The sequence below is a fragment of the Pollachius pollachius genome (genome assembly GCF_949987615.1).
Source record: "Pollachius pollachius genome assembly, chromosome: 2".
NCBI lineage: Eukaryota > Metazoa > Chordata > Actinopteri > Gadiformes > Gadidae > Pollachius > Pollachius pollachius.
This window is the reverse complement of record NC_136935.1, coordinates 8,028,161-8,045,828: the sequence shown is the minus strand read 5'-3', so window position 1 is coordinate 8,045,828 and position 17,668 is coordinate 8,028,161. Positions and strand designations below refer to the sequence as shown.

General features: G+C 52.9%; 2 protein-coding genes across 4 annotated transcripts in view; both read left to right on the top strand.

Annotated features, from left to right (window-relative positions):
- The first annotated feature begins 92 nt into the window (after positions 1–92).
- znf318 (zinc finger protein 318) lies at positions 93–12,413 on the top strand. The gene is given in 13 exon segments (XM_079729667.1): positions 93–526; positions 1,075–1,196; positions 2,202–2,700; positions 2,955–3,985; positions 3,987–4,060; positions 4,534–4,625; positions 4,997–5,096; positions 5,382–5,629; positions 6,704–6,889; positions 7,054–7,140; position 7,144; positions 7,733–7,851; positions 8,169–12,413. Coding segments are annotated over 13 exon segments (5,964 nt in total). The 5' UTR covers positions 93–250; the 3' UTR covers positions 11,298–12,413.
- Positions 12,414–13,179: 766 nt separating this feature from the next.
- Positions 13,180–17,668, top strand: part of ppp2r5d (protein phosphatase 2, regulatory subunit B', delta) — a gene marked incomplete at both ends in the record, with an annotated part of 12,780 nt that continues 8,291 nt past the window's right edge. Inside the window, 4 exons of one of the 3 annotated variants that reach the window (XM_079729649.1) lie at positions 13,180–13,317; positions 14,235–14,303; positions 15,440–15,617; positions 17,420–17,619. In XM_079729649.1, coding sequence (XP_079585775.1) covers positions 13,180–13,317; positions 14,235–14,303; positions 15,440–15,617; positions 17,420–17,619 — 585 coding nt within the window. The remainder of the gene's footprint in view (positions 13,318–14,234; positions 14,304–15,439; positions 15,618–17,419; positions 17,620–17,668) is intronic. The other 2 variants (XM_079729651.1, XM_079729650.1) reach the window with 2 other exon arrangements.

Below are 17,668 nucleotides of genomic sequence, written 5' to 3'. Positions count from 1 at the left end.
CCTGACCAGCTGACGGGAGTCCTGACCAGCCGTGGGGGGTCCTGGCCTGCAGGGGGCAATCTCCTCATTCCGCAGTCCCTCCGGAAGAAGAAGAGCAGCCGCCATTAACATCCGAGCGGTTCGTGTTCGGCAGAAACTTCAATGAAAGCGTCCAACCCGCTGCAAACCAAGATACCGTGAATACCACATATCAACCGTTCCTTCAATAGGCGTTAGCTTTAGGCAGTATAGTTTGGGCTCGGACGGTATAATGTACCGCGGTCGCCCCCCGCACCGAGGAGGCTACCCGCCGCCGTTCGAAGGCCGTGGACCGCCCTTCGGCCACGCGTCGGGACGGTCTTACTCCCCGCCGTCCTACCGGGAGGAGAGGGGCAGGCCCCGGTCCCCGTACCACCAGCACGGCTACCATGACCGCGGCCCGCCGTCCGACTCCTACAGGCGCTCCCCGCCCCGGAGGAGGTACCCCTCTCCCGGGCAGGGGAGCCACCGAGGCGGGGAGTACTGGGGAAGCGGGCCGCCCAGAGAGGTACGGGAACCAGGAGGGTTTTTGCAAACATGGATACAATATATACATATAGGTCTGAGGCAAGGTGGTGTTGATGTACCAAGCTGTGTGTACCCAGGACGTGAATGGGGCGTGTGTAGCGGCGGTGTAGTGTAGACACTGTGGTAAACATTAGCATCAGGAGCTACCTGATGTTAACAACCAAAATAGAAAGTCAGATCCGTCCCCAGAGTGAGGGACTGAGGAAACACGTCCTGGATCTACATCGCAATGCACCATGCGAATTATTGTTAGACTTGAGCGGAATGTCTATTCCTCTATTATTAAACAATTATATTTATTTATTTATTTACAATTTTATTGTACGGTGGTTTCAAGTGTTCTATAAGTTTAGAGTAAGCATTCACCCCACTTTGCATTAAGAGAACTACAAGTAAATATAAGTCAGTATTTACAAAACATTTGCCAATTTAATTGTTTAAGTCAGTTAAACAGTTGCTGTTAGCTTATATTTTATATAGGAATAGTGACAGATTGGGATGGTCGCTGACAGGAGGCTTGTGTTGCAGAGATCTCCTTCTCCACGAGGACGCCACCCCATCGACCACAACCTGGTGATCACCGTAGGCAACGAGCTGACGGGAAAGGGGGGGCCGCCCACTTCTCGACATTTATCCTCCCCAGATGACAGGTACATCACCTCGTTAAGGCTGTGATGAATTGTACAGTCACCTCGTTAAGGCTGTGATGAATTGTACAGTCGCCTCGTTAAGGCTGTGATGGCAGGTACAGTCACCTCTTTAAGGCTGTGATGACAGGTACAGTCACCTCTTTGAGGCTGTGATGACAGGTACAGTCACCTCTTTGAGGCTGTGATGACAGGTACAGTCACCTCTTTAAGGCTGTGATGACAGGTACAGTCACCTCTTTAAGGCTGTGATGACAGGTACAGCACTTTGTTAAGACTGATGGCTGATGAAAGGTACAAGCACCTCGTTTAGGCTGTAATGACAGTCACAGCACCTCGTTTAGGCTGTGATGACAGTTACAGCACCTCATGTAGGCTGTGATGACAGGTACAGCACCTCGCTTAGGCTGTGATGACAGGTACAACACCTCGTTTAGGCTGTAATGAGAGGTACAGCACCTCGTTAAGGCTTTGATGGTTGATGACGGGTACAGTCACCTCGTTAAGGCTGTGATGACAGGTACAGCTCCTTGTTAAGGCTGTGATGACAGGTACAGTCACCTCGTTAAGGCTGTGATGACAGGTACAGTCACCTCGTTAAGGCTGATGACAGGTACAGTCACCTCGTTAAGGCTGTGATGACAGGTAAAGCACCTCGTTAAGGCTGTGATGGGTGATGGCAGGTACAGCACCTCGTTAAGGCTGTGATGGGTGATGGCAGGTACAGCACCTCGTTAAGGCTGTGATGGGTGATGACAGGTACAGTCACCTCGTTAAGGCTGTGATGACAGGTAAAGCACCTCGTTAAGGCTGTGATGGGTGATGGCAGGTACAGTCACCTCGTTAAGGCTGTGATGACAGGTACAGTCACCTCGTTAAGGCTGTGATGGCAGGTACAGCACCTCGTTAAGACTGTGCTGGGTAATGAAAGGTGCACCTTTGGCCCAAGTATTCTTTGCACAGTCCAACAAAACAAGGTGTTTGTCGTTAAAGTGTCCTCTTCCCTAGGCCCAGGGGGCGGAGCCGCAGCCCCGACCGGAGCCGAGCCAAGAGCCGGGGGCGGAGCAAGAGCCGAGCTCGCTCCAGGAGCCACAGCCGGACCCCTGAGAGGGGCCGCGCACGCAGTAAGAGCCGCGCTCGGAGCAAGAGTCGCGGGAGAAGCAAAAGCCGCGCACGTAGCAAGAGCCGCGGGAGGAGCAAGAGTCGGGTCCGCAGCAAGTCCAGGTCCAGGTCCCACTCCAGGTCCCCGTCGCGGTCCCGGTCCAGAGGGCGGAGCGCCGGGCGTGGCGCCGGGCGTGCGGTGAGCCGCGGGCGCAGCAGGAGCCGGGCGAGGAGGAGCTGGAGCAGGAGCAGCAGCGGGAACAGCTTGGACAGCAACCACACCAAGAAGCAGTTCCAGGAGCTTGAGTTGGCCCGGCGCAGGAAGGAGATGGAGGAGCTGCTGAACCGGCCCACCAAGTCCATCCTGAAGAAGCGCCTGGGCTCCGAGGACTCAGCCTCCCGCATGGTGAGCCTCCACACCTTAAGGATCTCCTCGTTAAGGCTCTGCTCCTTTCTTGATCGTTAACTATCACCTTGTTAACGTTCTGCTCGTTAAGACTGCTCTTAAACCATCTGCTTGTGAAGTCCCTGCTCGTTAACCTTCTGCTCGGTAACCGTCTGCTTGTTAAGACCCTGCTCGGTAACCGTCTGCTTGTTAACTGTCTGCTCCTTAACTATCCACCCATTCACCCACCTGTTCCCCTCTGATTGGCCCTCCAGAGTAGTGACTCCCCCAGCGGGCAGGAGGGCGGTAACATCTCCCAGGTGGCCCAGCGCCTGCTGAGCGCGGTGAAGGGGGTGGAGCCCGAGGCCCTGGCCTCGGTCCTGGCGGAGCTGAAGGCGGACCCCCAGCTGGCCCAGCGGGTGGGGCTAGACCCTGAGATGGCTGGGATCCTCCACCTGCTGGGGGTCCATCCCGGGGAGGGCCGGGCCAAGCCCAAGGACGTCATCGAGGACGAGGAGGAGTTCCTTTACGGGGACAGTGACGACACAAAGCCCCAGGGTCCCCCTGAGGCCGTGCGGGGGGGCCCCCAGCAGCAGCAAGCCTACTCCGATCTCTACAGAGACCTGACGGAGGAGGCACTGTACGGGGAGCCCCAGCCCTACGCCCACCCTCCCCCCGCCCCCCAAGGCCGCCCTGCCCACGGCGAGCCCGTCGCGGCCCCCCAGCAGGGAGAGGGGCCCGGGGAGTACCAGGCGATCCAGGGCCTCCTGAAAACCATCGGGCTGGACCTGGGGGTCACCGAGATCAGCAAGATGGCCGCCCGCACCAAGGAGCGTCTCCACGGCAACAAGCCCCCGCCCAAGACCCCCACCCGGCAGCAGCGCTACTCTTCGGGGAGCTCCGAGCGCAGCGGGGCGAGTGGGCGGAGCCGGCGCAGGAGAGGGCGGAGCAGCAGCAGCAGCAGCAGCGGCGGCGGCGGCGGCGGCGGCAGCTCGGACAGCAGCCGGAGCCGTGCCTCCAGCTGGAGCAGCGGCGAGGAGGATGCCGCCGGCCGGAGGTGCCACCAGGCCCCGCCCCCCGCCGCAGCCAGGCCCCGCGCCGTCAAGCAGCTGAAGGGCGGGCGGGGTTCCTGGGAGGAGGAGGAGCGGCAGACCGCCCCCGCCCTCGCCCCAGAGCCCAGCCCCCTGACCGCGCCCCCCGCCTACGGCATGGCGCCTCCCCAGAGCTACCCCCCGCACGCCTACGGCCAGTACGGCAGCTACGTGCCCTACATGCCCCAGCAGTGGCCCCCCATGTACCCCCCCCCCCGGCATGCCCCAGGACTACCCAGGGGCCCCCCCCTACGAGCGGCCCTTCAACACGCTGGTGCAGCCCGACCTTGGTGAGTACCGGGGCCACACACCTCACCGCGGAGGGACGTGGGTTCCGGTTAGCCCGTTAGCACACCGACGTGTTTTAATTAGGGCCGAGTGATTGATCGAATCCAAACCGATATAGCGATGTAATAGAGCGTGATATGCAAATCGCAAAGGCTGCGAGATCAGCAAGATCCGTATTCATTTTTATTTTAAAATTCAGTCGTTAAATCAAGATGTTAAAATATAAATTTATCGCAACACATAGTCCCGTTCTAAAGGAAAGAGCAGTTTATACGTTGACTGCTTCTAATGTTGTGTTGTTCATACTATAGAATTATTTATCCTTGTTTAGTGATTAATACAGAACATAAGGAACTTGACAAAGAAAAATCGCATACTAAATCACAATTTTTGTTTAAGTAATCGCAATTCGGTTATTCCCCCAAATGTTCAGCCCTGATTGTACTACATAATGAACATCTGGGTCCTTCTGCAGCATCCCTGAAGAGGCTGGAGATGTCGAAGGAGCGCGAGCGGAGCAGCAAGGTCCTGTCAGAGGAGAAGAACAACGAGAGCCAGAAACAGAAGGTAACCCCCCCCCCCGGGACGACACGGGACACGACGTCATTACTCATGACCTCGTGACATCATGATGCATGACATCATGACATCATGACCCGTGACATCACAGCGAGTTAATTACCAGACATGACTCATTCAAAGTTCCACTGGGAGGAGCCGGCCGCGTCTGGTTTGGGTTCAGCTTTCTTAAAGGGGACCGGCAGCCAATTTTTTTACTCAAGTCCCAGTCTGAGAAGGAGGACCACGGGTCGATGATGTCATCGGTCCAACCTCTGTGGTGTTGATGGTTTTGCTTCATGGGATTGAGGCCTCAATCTGGAGCCTCTCCCCGTCCCGGGGGTTGTGTTTTATAATGGTGCGCATGTGTCTCTCTCCAGGTGCTGGAGGAGCGGGAGAAACTGCTCCAGGAGAGGGAGGTCCGCATGAAGAAGAAGGAGTGTCTGATGAAGGAGCTCGAGAGCCTCCGCAAACAGCAAGGTGCGTGCTGGGTAGAGGGTGGGGGGGCGGCTCTGGGACATGATAGTCTAGTGGTTAGGGGGTTTTGATTTACAGAACCAAAAGGTTGTGGGTTTGAACCCAAATGTCCAGAGGCTTCCTAGAGCAAGATGCCCCCTAACCCCTACTTGCTCCTTAATGGTGTGTGTGTGTGTGTGTGTGTGTGTGTGTGTGTGTGTGTGTGTGTGTGTGTGTGTGTGTGTGTGTGTGTGTGTGTGTGTGTGTGTGTGTGTGTGTGTGTGTGTGTGTGTGTGTGTGTTCGTTCAGGCGAGCTGCTGAGGAAGAAGCGGCGGGAGAAGGACGGCCACAAGGACCCTCTGCTGTGTGAGATCAGTGGGCTGCAAGAGAGCGTCATGCGACAGATCTCCGAGCTGCGTCTGGAGCACGAGGCGGCCGAGAGGAAACGCACAGAGATTGACAAGGTGGCCCTCATCCTGGGGCTGGACCCCTCGGACCGGCCCCGCCGGGTCCTGGCCGCGGACAAGACTGGCCCAGAGGGGGGCCCCGCTGACAAGGTACGGAGTTCCGGACAGTGATGACAACACACAGGCACTGGGACCCTGTGTGGTACAATCAGTCCTGACGCCTGGGTGGTCAGCGTTGCGTCACGGCTCCGTGTGTTGACGATGTACTCTTTGTTAGCTGTTGTACGCTTCTAACATCCCCTGGAGGTCCAGCTCCACTGTGAACATCTAGATTTATCTGGTGACCCTAGTGGTGGTGTCTGGTTAGATAGTCAACTGGTACCAGCCATCATCTGGAGGCCCGGTGCTGCTCTCCATGTGTTAGAACGTCTACTCTAGCGTGATCAGATCCCAGTCCTCTCCTGCCCATGATGCTGTACTCAGGACACTTAATTAACTGGGATTTAGTGAATTGATGATTTGATATGTAAGCTTAAAATGAAATTAATATTTCCATAATTCCATTACATGATTTTTTTTGCCCCCACAGCTTGCGTTACAATGTGTCAATGTGTGTTTATGTACGTCTGCATGCTACATCTATGTCCTGCTCCTCGCCGTGGTAGTGAACTGACATGAGGTAACAGGATACAGGTCAGAGGGCTGGTTCTGAACCTGACTTTCCATGTTTAACTCTTAATCATCAACAATGGATGCGGTATGAATGACAAACCAGTGTATTCCTCATGAGCGGTCCGACAGACTTTCGGCTCATTTTGTAATTGTAACTTATTAACTAAATTTGAAGCATATTTTAAAGGCCTTGGTTTTTCATCATTCATCATATTTGTAACCTGTGAGTCGTTCATTTTACGTTTCGTTTAGAAACTCTTTCACCGGTCTTTCTAAGGTGTTTCTATTTAGCTGTTAGCGCTAGTGTCCAATAAACCGTTGTTTAAAGCCATCAAAATGTTAGCCAAAAAATGCTAGCGCTAAACAACAACCGTTGGAATTTTGACACGACTCCAAGACTGACGCACTCTTGAAGGTAAGGCTCTTTGACCCTTCTACATTTTGGGTTTCTCGCTAAATGTGGCCATGCTCTTGATGCTCGCGCAATATGCATCCATGTGTTTAGCGTTGTGTTTTCGTCCCGTTGACAAACTCCTTTGGCATTTACCCTAGCAGTGTGCCGAGGCGAGATCCACCCCGAACCAAGACACGCCCCCGACGACTGGCTCCTCCCCCTCAAAGACCTCTGAGAAGTTTGAGTACTTTGACTCGGGACAACATTGGTGCAAAAACTGTAACGTCACCACTGGCTCCATGTTTGTTTATTTCACACATTTGCAAGGCAAGGGGCACAGAAAGGTTGGTGTGACTTCTCTAAGGAATCAAAATATAACTCACTTGCATGATCTGGATTATATTGTACTTCTTGATGTCATTCCTAACCTAAGACTGGACCCGTCTAGGTGGGCCACATGCTCCCACGGTCTCCTCTTGACGGTCTTGTTTTTTTTCTCAAAACCCAGACTCAAGACCCCTACGACAGACCCTGGGCCCCCCCTCTCTCCAAAACCGTCAACATCCCTTCCGGGGAGAAGGTCACCAAGCCGGCTTAAGGTACACCGCCCCTCCCCTTCCCCATCCATTACTGAAATGCCCTGATGTGTTTCCATGACCAGATGATTCTGAACTGATGACTCTTCCTGGCCAGATGAATTTTGTAAGCACTGCTTTACTTCCAGGTTATCCTTTGGCTTGCCTCTGCTCCGGTAGTTTGAGCCTTAATGAGAACTCAACGGGATCAGTGTGTGGAGCGCTGCTGTCGGTCCATCCGTTGTCTCTCTTAACGTTCCCTCGATTTGGTTGTTGTAGCGACGCGTGATCACGCTTAAGCTCTGGTAAACGGCTGCTCGGGACCACAAGCCCCTGACCAGGTGGCTCACCGTGACACACGGTGGCCAGGTGTCGTTGTTGTTGTGTCCTTCCAGAAGGTTTCCATAGCTTATTCGCAAGCCGCACATCCACAGTCATACCATGTGATGTTTGAATATTCTCTCATTTTTAAACCCCAGTGGTCTTCATTAATCTTCTCCTCTCACAACAGGAAGTGACCACGGAGACGGCCGGCAGGTAAACACGATTGGCCGTTTGTCTTGGTCTGGGTTTCTTTAACCCCTGGTTCTCCTCCACTCCTCCTCTCTCCAGGCTCAGAGTTTCTGCTGCCGGTGAGGGGGTTCTACTGCCGCTTGTGCAAAGAGTTTTACGGAGACGCCATCTGTGCGGAGGAGCACGTCACGACACACGCTCACAACGAGAAGTACAAGGTAGGCGGCCTCGTGTTCTGGAGACACACCCGGCTTCTTGTGTAGATGATGATCCGATTTATCCGCTGGTTTGACCTTTTGCTGCGGTGCACCTTATTAATACAGCCGTGCTTCTCCAAAGCCTCTCTAGGTGGAAGTCTATTTCCCGATTAAGGCTCTTTCAAGTTTTCCCTCACACCATTTCCCTTTTTCATTTCCTGCTCAATGAAGGTAGAGAAAGTATTGTCATTGTGCAAATGTAAGGTGTATTTGTTGTTTCTTTTTCTGCGGCTGGTCGTACCTTTCTGTTAATGTTCTGGTGCTTCTTCTTCTACCAGCTCTACATGATGGATAAACCTCTCTACGAGCAGAGGAGGAGCCTCGAGCAGCAGGATGGGCTCACCCTGGACTCGGGGAAGAAGCGCAAGCACATGGAGGGCCCTGGAGACCACGATAAGGAGGAGAAGTCCAAACACAAGAGGGACAAGAAGGACAAGGAGCATAAGCGAGGGGAAGACGTGAAGAAGGAAGAGAGGTACAAACCGAACAAGGAGGAGGTGGAGGAGAAGTTCAAGTCGAGCAGCAAAGTGGAAACGCCCCGGAAGGGGGAGGAGGAGAAGGCTGCACTCAGCAAGATGGTGGAAGACGAGAAGCATCGGCCCATGAAGGACGATCGACAACGGTACAGTCGGGAATACAACGAGAGCGACGGGCCGAAATACGGTAAAAGGGACGAAGTGGAAAAATACAAACACTCCAGAGAAGACGATTGCCGCTACCGCTACCGCCAAGACGAGGATCGATCCAGGCCCAGCCGGGGGGAGGAGCGCCCCAGATACGACGAGGACCGGCACCGTCCCAACAAGTACCCGGAACCCAGGTCCAAGCACGAGCGGGAGGAGCCCAAGCCCAGGATCGAGAAGGAAACAAAACCTGTTAAAAGACAATTCAAGGAGGAGGCGGAGGTCAAAAAGCCAGAGCCCCCCCCAAGGCCCTACGACCCTCCTAAGATCATGTGTGGACCCAGTCCCGCCATGAGGGCCAAGCTGCGCAAGCAGAGCATGGAATCGGCCAAGGCGGCGGCTACGGCCCCCGTGGCGCCAGCGGCCCCGGCCCCTCCAACAGCCCCCCTTGGGGCTGCGTTTGGCAGATTCACCTGGAAGAAGAAGGAGAGCGTCCTGGCCAAGGAGGCGGAACGAGTCGCTGCAGAGTTCCTGAAGGATGACGAGGCGCCAACGCCGGCGGACAAGATTCCAGTGGAAGACTCTTTTGCCAAGTCCATGGCGGTCGCCAAGGAGATCGCTCTGAAGCTGTCGGGCCAGCCTCCCATGCCGCCCCCGTGGGCGGGCCAGGTGGCCCTCCGAGGAAGGATCCGGCCAAACCTCCCGGCGCCGGCAATTGGCCTCCGGACAACCGCCGCCGTCCCCAAGCCTGCTCCTCTGAACGCCTTCCTCTCCATCACACCACAAACCCCTGAATCTGCAGCGCCTGAAGACAACCCACTGGCGTCTGAACCTGTACCCATGGAGATTGAGGATCAGGATGAACCCATACAGGAACCGGCACCGATGCCCGTGGACATACCAGTGCACATACCAGCTCAGGTGTCTGTGCAAATGCCCCCGCAAATGCCTGTGCAGATCCCCGTGCAGATGCCAGTACAGATACCGGTGCAGAGGCCAGTGGAGCCTCCTCCCCAGTTCCAGCCTCCTCCCCAGTTCCAGCCTCCTCCCCAGTTCCAGCCTCCTCCCCAGTTCCAGCCTCCTCCACAGTTCCAGCCTCCTCCACAGTTCCAGCCTCCTCCACAGTTCCATCCTCCTCCCCAGTTCCAGCCTCCGCCCAGGTCAGGGAACCAGAGGCTGGTGGCAGTGGAGTCTGACGAGGCAGCCCCAGGGGTCCCTGCCAGTGAGCAGATGCGGACCGTCTTCGTGAAGCCTCCTCCCTTCATGAACTCCGGCGACGGCGCACACCGCTCTGAGAAACTCAAGACCCACCTGGCGGCAGCCAAGGCCAAGGACCTCTTTGACATCTTCTACAGCGGAGTGAGCCAGTCTGGCCCCTCAGCCTTCCCCAAAGTAGCGACAGCAGACACCAGGACCCCGGCCGGTGGGACGAGGACCGGCGAGGGCAAGATGAAACCATCGCAGCTGGTCCTGCAAAGCATAACCAAACCCGTGCCTCCCCCGTCCTTCCTCCCCAAAACAACTGAACTCAAACCGGCTCTCCAACCTCTGGTCCAACAAGTACCACAGAACCACCCAGACCCAATACCACAGGCCCAACCAGGACTTCAGACCAGTCTTGACCCAGTACCACAGACCCACACTGACCCAATACCACAGGTCCAACCAGTACTACAGACCAAACCTGACCCAGTACCACAGGTACAACCAGACCTCAGACCTGAGGCCCAACCATGGGTACAACCAGTTAAGAGCCAACCTGACCCAATACCACAGGTCCAACCAGTACCACAGCCCCAACCTGACTTTGAGTCTCCAACTCGATCCAAAGTACAACCAGTACTACAAATCCAATCTGACCCAGTACCACAGTTCCAACCAGTACTACAGATCCAGTCTGACCCAATACCAGAGGTCCAACCAGTACTACAGATCCAGTCTGACCCAATACCAGAGGTCCAACCAATACTACAGATCCGGTCTGACCCAATACCAGAGGTCCAAACAATACTACAGATCCAGTCTTACCCAACCCCACAGGTCCAACAAGTACTACAGATCCAGTCTGACCCATTACCAGAGGTCCATCAAGAACTACAGATCCAGTCTGAGCCTGCACCCCAGACAAAACCCCATGTACAACTTATCCCACAGGAGCAGCCTGACCCCATACCCCAGACCCATTCCCAAGTACCCCCAGTATCCCAGATCCAATCTGAAACAATACCACAGACCAAACCGCAAGTACAACTACTATCCCAGACCCATCCCGACCCACAACCAGAACCCCAAACCCTTCTTGCGTCAGAGACTCAAGTTGAACCACAGGTTGGACAACTGGATCTGCTGCCAAGTCTGCACGGCCAAGATGAAGATCTGGAGCTGACCACAGCTGCGACCACCCTGTCAGAGTCCCCGAAAACTCCCAAAACTAAGAGCAGAACGTCTCCGCAAGCCAAGAAGACCTCTCCGGCCTCCCGCCCGGTCCGACAGACGCGCTCCCAAACCCGCTACCAGACCCGCCGGCAGCGGAGCCAGTGTGAGTCCGGATCGGAGTCCGGTCTCGAAAGCGAAGAGGCAGCATTCAACTCGGAAGGGCCAGAGACCGGCCCCAGCCTGGAGCCGCAGGTGGAGCCGCAGGTGGAGCCACAGGTGGAGGAGACACTGTTGCCCGTTGACACTCCCCCAAACCCGGACACCCCTGACATTATCACCCCTGAAACCCTGGGCCTGCCTTCAGACATGATGTCCCTGGGGTTCGAGTATGACTTTAACTTTGAGTGAGAGATGATTCCAGGCTCTTCAGGAAGACTCTAGAGCCCTGTTGATTTGATGTTTAACTCAAACTAGCTAGCAAGCTAACTGGCTAAACCTCAGGCTAGCCTCTCAGGCTAGCACACTGACCATGAAGATGAGTAGGGAAGTCCCAGTCAGACATTTATGACTTATGATTTTTTGTTTAAAAGATCCCAGTGCTGTTCAAGTTGAGCTAACTTATCTCGGTTCCTCGTGTCACCCCTTGCTTGTTCGCCTACGGGGGAACATCCTGACTATGGTTTGATTTCTCGTGGATTGTTTTTATTTTTTACCCATGACTCGCCGCATCGGTCTATCATTTTGTGTCCTGTTTTCCTCTTTAAACATTTACACAAAAGTCTTTTGATACAGATACAATGCATAGTCCTGCGTTGGAATGTCCTAGTTAGTAAAGTTTGGACCAAACCCTTTTCCCCGGAGAACTCTTCTGTGGTGTCTGAGAAGCGTCAACATTGTCCCCTTACGATGTTACCATAGAAACAGGCCATGTCCTCCCGTCCCCCTGCTCTGCCAGACTAACAGACCACCTGTCTTGTTCATGTTGATGCTTCTGTAGTTTAATAATAAAGTCTAGTGACCACAGCGCCCCCTCCTGTTGTTATTAGACTTGCGCTCACTTTATTACCTGAGAATCGTAGCCAGCTAAAGTTAGCAAGTCGAGGCTGATGAATCCTAGCATGTTAGAGAGGCAAACAATAATAAAGTTGGCTAAGAGGTGTACAGTCAATGATAAAGTTGGCTAAGACGTTTACCTACACCTAGTGGAGACAGACCAATACCATGTCCGTTGACTACAGGAGAATAATGAATCAATGCGTCACTACCAGCCGGTGTGGTCTCAGCTGCAGCGTCACTAGAACCACCGACCTGACGGGTCTCAGCGGGGGGTGGAGTCCATGCGGGTCGGACCGGGCCCCGCACCCGCCCGTAAGGCCGGCAAGGTAAGATACCAGGCCGGCTGTGGACAGAGAACCGGTGTTAATGTGACACTCCGGACCATGGGAAACCGTCTTATTGTTTAACGTGTTCTTGGAATAGTATTAAACCTTCAGATAAGTTTGTTTTTTGTCAAACTTTTTTTTTTTCAATAAAAAATGAGGGGAACATATCAGGCTCCAGACATTCCTTCACAGAATTAGTGTGAACAGCTCATTGATACCAGATGTTAAATATGTACTGTAATATTATACTCCACTGTGTGTGGCGTTGTTACTTAAAGTTCACAAGAGGAAACAATTATTTTATGAGCACGAGAGCAAATATTGAATCTTGGTTTGTATAAGCGTGGAGCTGTTTCACCGTTTTATATAGATCTTTATATAGATATACACGTAGTACCTGGCAATGCCACTAGGTGGCATTGACAAAGCCCCGTTTTGGGTGGAAGTTGCCAGAGTCTAATCCAGATCAGAAGTGAGTTAAACATCCAATATGTTCTATATAAGTTGTAGGGCGCAATAAAATACACAACAGCATTACGTCCACCACCCTCTGGTCCTGTAGGCATACAACACATCAAGTTTTCATCCAAAGGGGACTATTTACATATGCGATTCAAATGGATGCAGCTGGTCCTGAACAACCGCCACAGGACCGACTGGACAGGGTCCACACAGTGACAGTCATGTTAATAACATGTCTGTCTCTGCTCGACGGTATCAAATCAGCTTCACGCTGGTAGGGGTGTTGCTGGGTAGAGCTGAATATACCCGCAGCATCTCGCAGCCTCACCCCACAGAACTGGGATGATGATGATGATGTCGCTGCTGGAGTCTGAGACCAGACCTCTCCCGGCCAATCAGAAAATTCCCCTCGTCCGTCACTAGGTGGGCGAGCGGCGCCGCAGCCAATGGGCGGCTCCCCTCCGGAAGGACGCAGGGATCCGGGAGAAGCCGAGCGGCAGCGTTCGAGTGTCGGTGAAGTGGATCACGGATTCCCCGTGAAAAGCCCATTCCTCAAGATGCCCAACAAGACCAAGAAGGACAAGGTAAGAGCCGAGGGCCGGGGCGGCGCTGCACAGCGGGGGGCCGGGCACGGGTCAGCTGTCATACCAGCCTGGCCGGCTGCCAATGACTTTTCTCCATGTTGTGACGGATGGAGAGCTGGACTCGAAGAGGCCTAACGAGCAGAGTCCGCCTTTACCTCACAGGGCTAGCCGGGCTGCACGGATTACAGATGCCGACAGATGTGCTCTGACGCACCGACACACAGCGTGTGTGTTCCGCTCCCGGGTGATGACAACGTGAGGATCAGACAGTGAATGTTATGTAAAACCACCAGTTGTGGGTTTAAGTCAGCCTGCGATCATAGCGAGATGTTGGAGAGCCAAGCTGCTCTCAAGTCAACGGGAATAAACGCTGCGATGGTCATTACATAATGCATGGGCTGGCTGTCACCTCCTAGTTCTAGACCTACGGTGTCTGTCTGTCTGTCTGTCTGTGTGTGTGTGTGTGTGTGTGTGTGTGTGTGTGTGTGTGTGTGTGTGTGTGTGTGTGTGTGTGTGTGTGTGTGTGTGTGTGTGTGTGTTTCAGCAAGTTAAATCTCTTCATTGGAACCCTCTTTCACATTCATGTTGTTTTCTGAAAGACAACTTTAGTATGAGTCCTGTTCCATTCATTATCTCAATCGTTGAAAACCATTTATAGAGCAGCCTTACCTTATAATGAACTGCGATGATCAGGCTTCACATATTAAACCCGATTCCAAATCCAAAGCTCTAATTGGATTCACCAAGGGCGTAATTATCTAAACAAAATGAAAACATTCTAACCCAGTGGCAGTCTCCCAGCCGATGTATTACGGGAGACATTTAATAAGACCAGACTTGAGACACCGGGAGATGGTGATCCTGGGAGTTGGAGTTCCATCCTCACCACAGACCACTTGTGTCTGTTTTCCTTTCAGGAGGCGACAAAATCGGCCAAAAGTAGCACCAAGAGCGGCAAGGATGTTAGCCCTGAAATCTCAGACGAGGTATGTTTATCTAACGTTGGTGTTTGGTTTGATGACTTATGTAAGGACTTTTGACATGTAGGTCCTATGGACAGCACAATGACCGTGAGTGTTTCTTAACATGATTTATGATACGATTATGTGGCACCTTCTCAATCTCTCCTTTTCACTGCGAGTTTTCAAGGAGAAGACGATCACCATAATATTATTATTGAATATTAATCAGCAGCTGAACTCTAAACTTGTTGTGGGAGAGTAAGCAGTGTCTGTCTTTGAAGATCTGTAGGACGCGGTCCTGGTCTGTATGATCTGGTCCTGGTCTGTAGGATCTGGTCCTGGTCTGTATGATCTGGTCCTGGTCTGTAGGATCTGGTCCTGGTCTGTATGATCTGGTCCTGGTCTGTAGGATCTGGTCCTGGTCTGTAGGATCTGGTCCTGGTCTGTAGGATCTGGTCTGTAGGATCTGGTCCTGGTCTGTATGATCTGGTCCTGGTCTGTAGGATCTGGTCCTGGTCTGTATGATCTGGTCCTGGTCTGTAGGATCTGGTCCTGGTCTGTAGGATCTGGTCCTGGTCTGTAGGATCTGGTCCTCGTCTGTAGGATCCAGTCCTGGTCTGTATGATCCGGTCCTGGTCTGTATGATCTGGTCCTGGTCTGTATGATCTGGTCCTGGTCTGTACGATCTGGTCCTGGTCTGTATGATCTGGTCCTGGTCTGTAGGATCTGGTCCTGGTCTGTATGATCTGGTCCTGGTCTGTAGGATCCGGTCCTGGCCTGTAGGATCCAGTCCTGGTCTGTAGGATCCGGTCCTGGCCTGTAGGATCCAGTCCTGTAGGATCTGGTCCTGGTCTGTAGGATCCAGTCCTGGTCTGTAGGATCCCGTCCTGGCCTGTAGGATCCAGTCCTGGTCTGTAGGATCCGGTCCTGGCCTGTAGGATCCAGTCCTGTAGGATCCAGTCCTGTAGGATCCAGTCCTGTAGGATCCAGTCCTGTAGGATCCGGTGCTGGTCTGTAGGATCCCGTCCTGATGGTATTGTATGTACATTCACGTGTGTGTGTGTGTGTGTTTGTGTCTGTGCGCGTGTGTCCGTGTCTGTGTACATGTGTCCCTGTGTGTGTGTGTGTCTGTGTGTGTCTGTGTGTGTTTATGTGCCCAGGCCCAGCAGCAGCAGAGCGGCAGTAAGCGCCCCAGTACCTCCACACCCCCCCCCACCCAGCTCAACAAGATTAAATACTCTGGAGGTCCGCAGATCGTCAAGAAGGAGCGACGACAGAGCAGCTCCCGGTTCAGCCTCTCCAAGAACCGCGAGCTGCAGAAACTACCCGCCCTCAAAGGTACTACAGTACTTTACTATAATATACTACACTATACTATACTACCTCTCCAAGAACCGCGAGCAGCTCTAAAAGGTAATACAGAACTACATAATACTAAACTACACTATACTATACTACACCATATTACACTATACTATACTATACTGCCTCTCCAAGAACCGTGAGCTGCAAAAACTACCCGCCCTCAAATGTACTACACGACTACAGTATTACGCTATACTATAGTATACTCTATTATACTATACTATACTACACTATAGTATAATATACAATACTCTATTTTACAATACAATACTATTTTATACTACTCCAAGAAGCGCGAGCTGCAGAAACTTCCTGCCCTCAAAGGTACTATACTATACTATAGTATACTTTACTATACTATACTACACTACACTATAGTATACTATATGATACTCTATTATACTATATTGTACTGTACTTTACTAAACTATACTACCTCTCCAAGAACCGAGAGCTGCAGAAACTACCCGCCATCAAAGATGCTACTACTACTACTACTAATATTACTACTACTACTGTAGTATTCTATTCTATGCATATACTACTAAATACACTATACTCATTAACTATAAAGAACAGAGGAACCGACGCCCCTCAAAGATCCACTTTACTAACATAACCTTCTGAATATAGATGATACCCTCCATGATCCTGCTACTCTACTCTTACTGCACTGGATCCCAAATATACAATTACATGCCACAAATATAACCGTTGGCCTTACGTACACTAACATAATACACAAAGTACAAGACGTCTTTAAGACTAGACGGTGTAAAGTAATGAACACCTGAAATGAGGGATAAGATCACATCAAAGGTCACATGCTCAGCTACTTTGATCACAGATGGAGGCTGGGTCTTTGGCCATGACAAGTGACCCTAACGAGAGAGACCCTAACGAGAGAGACCCTGACGAGAGAGACCCTAACGAGAGAGACCCTAACGAGAGACCCTGAGGAGTGAGACCCTAAGGAGAGAGACCCTAACGAGAGACCCTTACGAGAGAGTCCCTAACGAGAGAGACCCTAAGGAGAGAGACCCTAAAGAGAGACCCTTAGGAGAGAGACCATAAGGAGAGAGACCCTAAGGAGAGAGACCCTATCAAGCCTCTGTCGTGTCAGTGTTCTCTCCTCTAACAAGGAACAGCTGAGTGTACAAACTGGACACCAGATCTTTTTTTAGACCGTGAACAATATTAAGTGAGATGTTCACCCATCAACCATCTGGCCTGGGCCGGCCTTCTGTCTGCTGTGTGAGAGTCTGGAGTCTCAGCTCCAAGACTACGGGTTCTGAGCCTCCCTGGTCTCTGGGTCTCTAATCTGGAATCTCTCTCTGGGCTGTCTCTAGTCTGGTCTCTAGACTGGAGACCAGACTAGAGCCCAGACAAGTCTGTCTCTGATCTCTGATCATCAGTCTGGACGCTAGAGGTCTCTTGTCCCTAGTCTGGTCTCTAGTCTGGTCTTAAGTTCAGTGTGTCTAGTTAGGCGAGGGCGCAGTGGTCTCCGGGCCCCTGGGGGTCAAGGAGGCGGGACTGGGCCTCGGGGGCCACCCTGGTCTCATGATGGGCCGAGCCACGGGGGCTGTTGAGAAACTGTTCCCTGAACCCCTCACATTACCCTTATCTTAACTCATGCTGCAAAGTACTGTGATACAGAGAGAAGATATGCAATCTGAAAGCCCGGCAGGTCTGTCTGTCCTGGGGTCAGTGTCCCCTGTCCTGGTTAGAGTCCCCTGTCCCGGTCTCATGTCCCCTCCCCCCCCCCCCCGTCCTAGACGCGCCCCTGGTGGACCGCGAGGAGCTGTTCGTCCAGAAGCTGCGTCAGTGCTGCGTCCTGTTCGACTTCGTGAGCGACCCGCTCAGCGACCTCAAGTTCAAGGAGGTCAAGCGGGCGGGGCTTAACGAGATGGTGGAGTACATCACGCACAACAGCGACGTGGTCACCGAGAGCATCTACCCCGAGGGCGTCGTCATGGTAACGCGCACGCACACAACACACACGCTGTACACACACGGCCTATGCA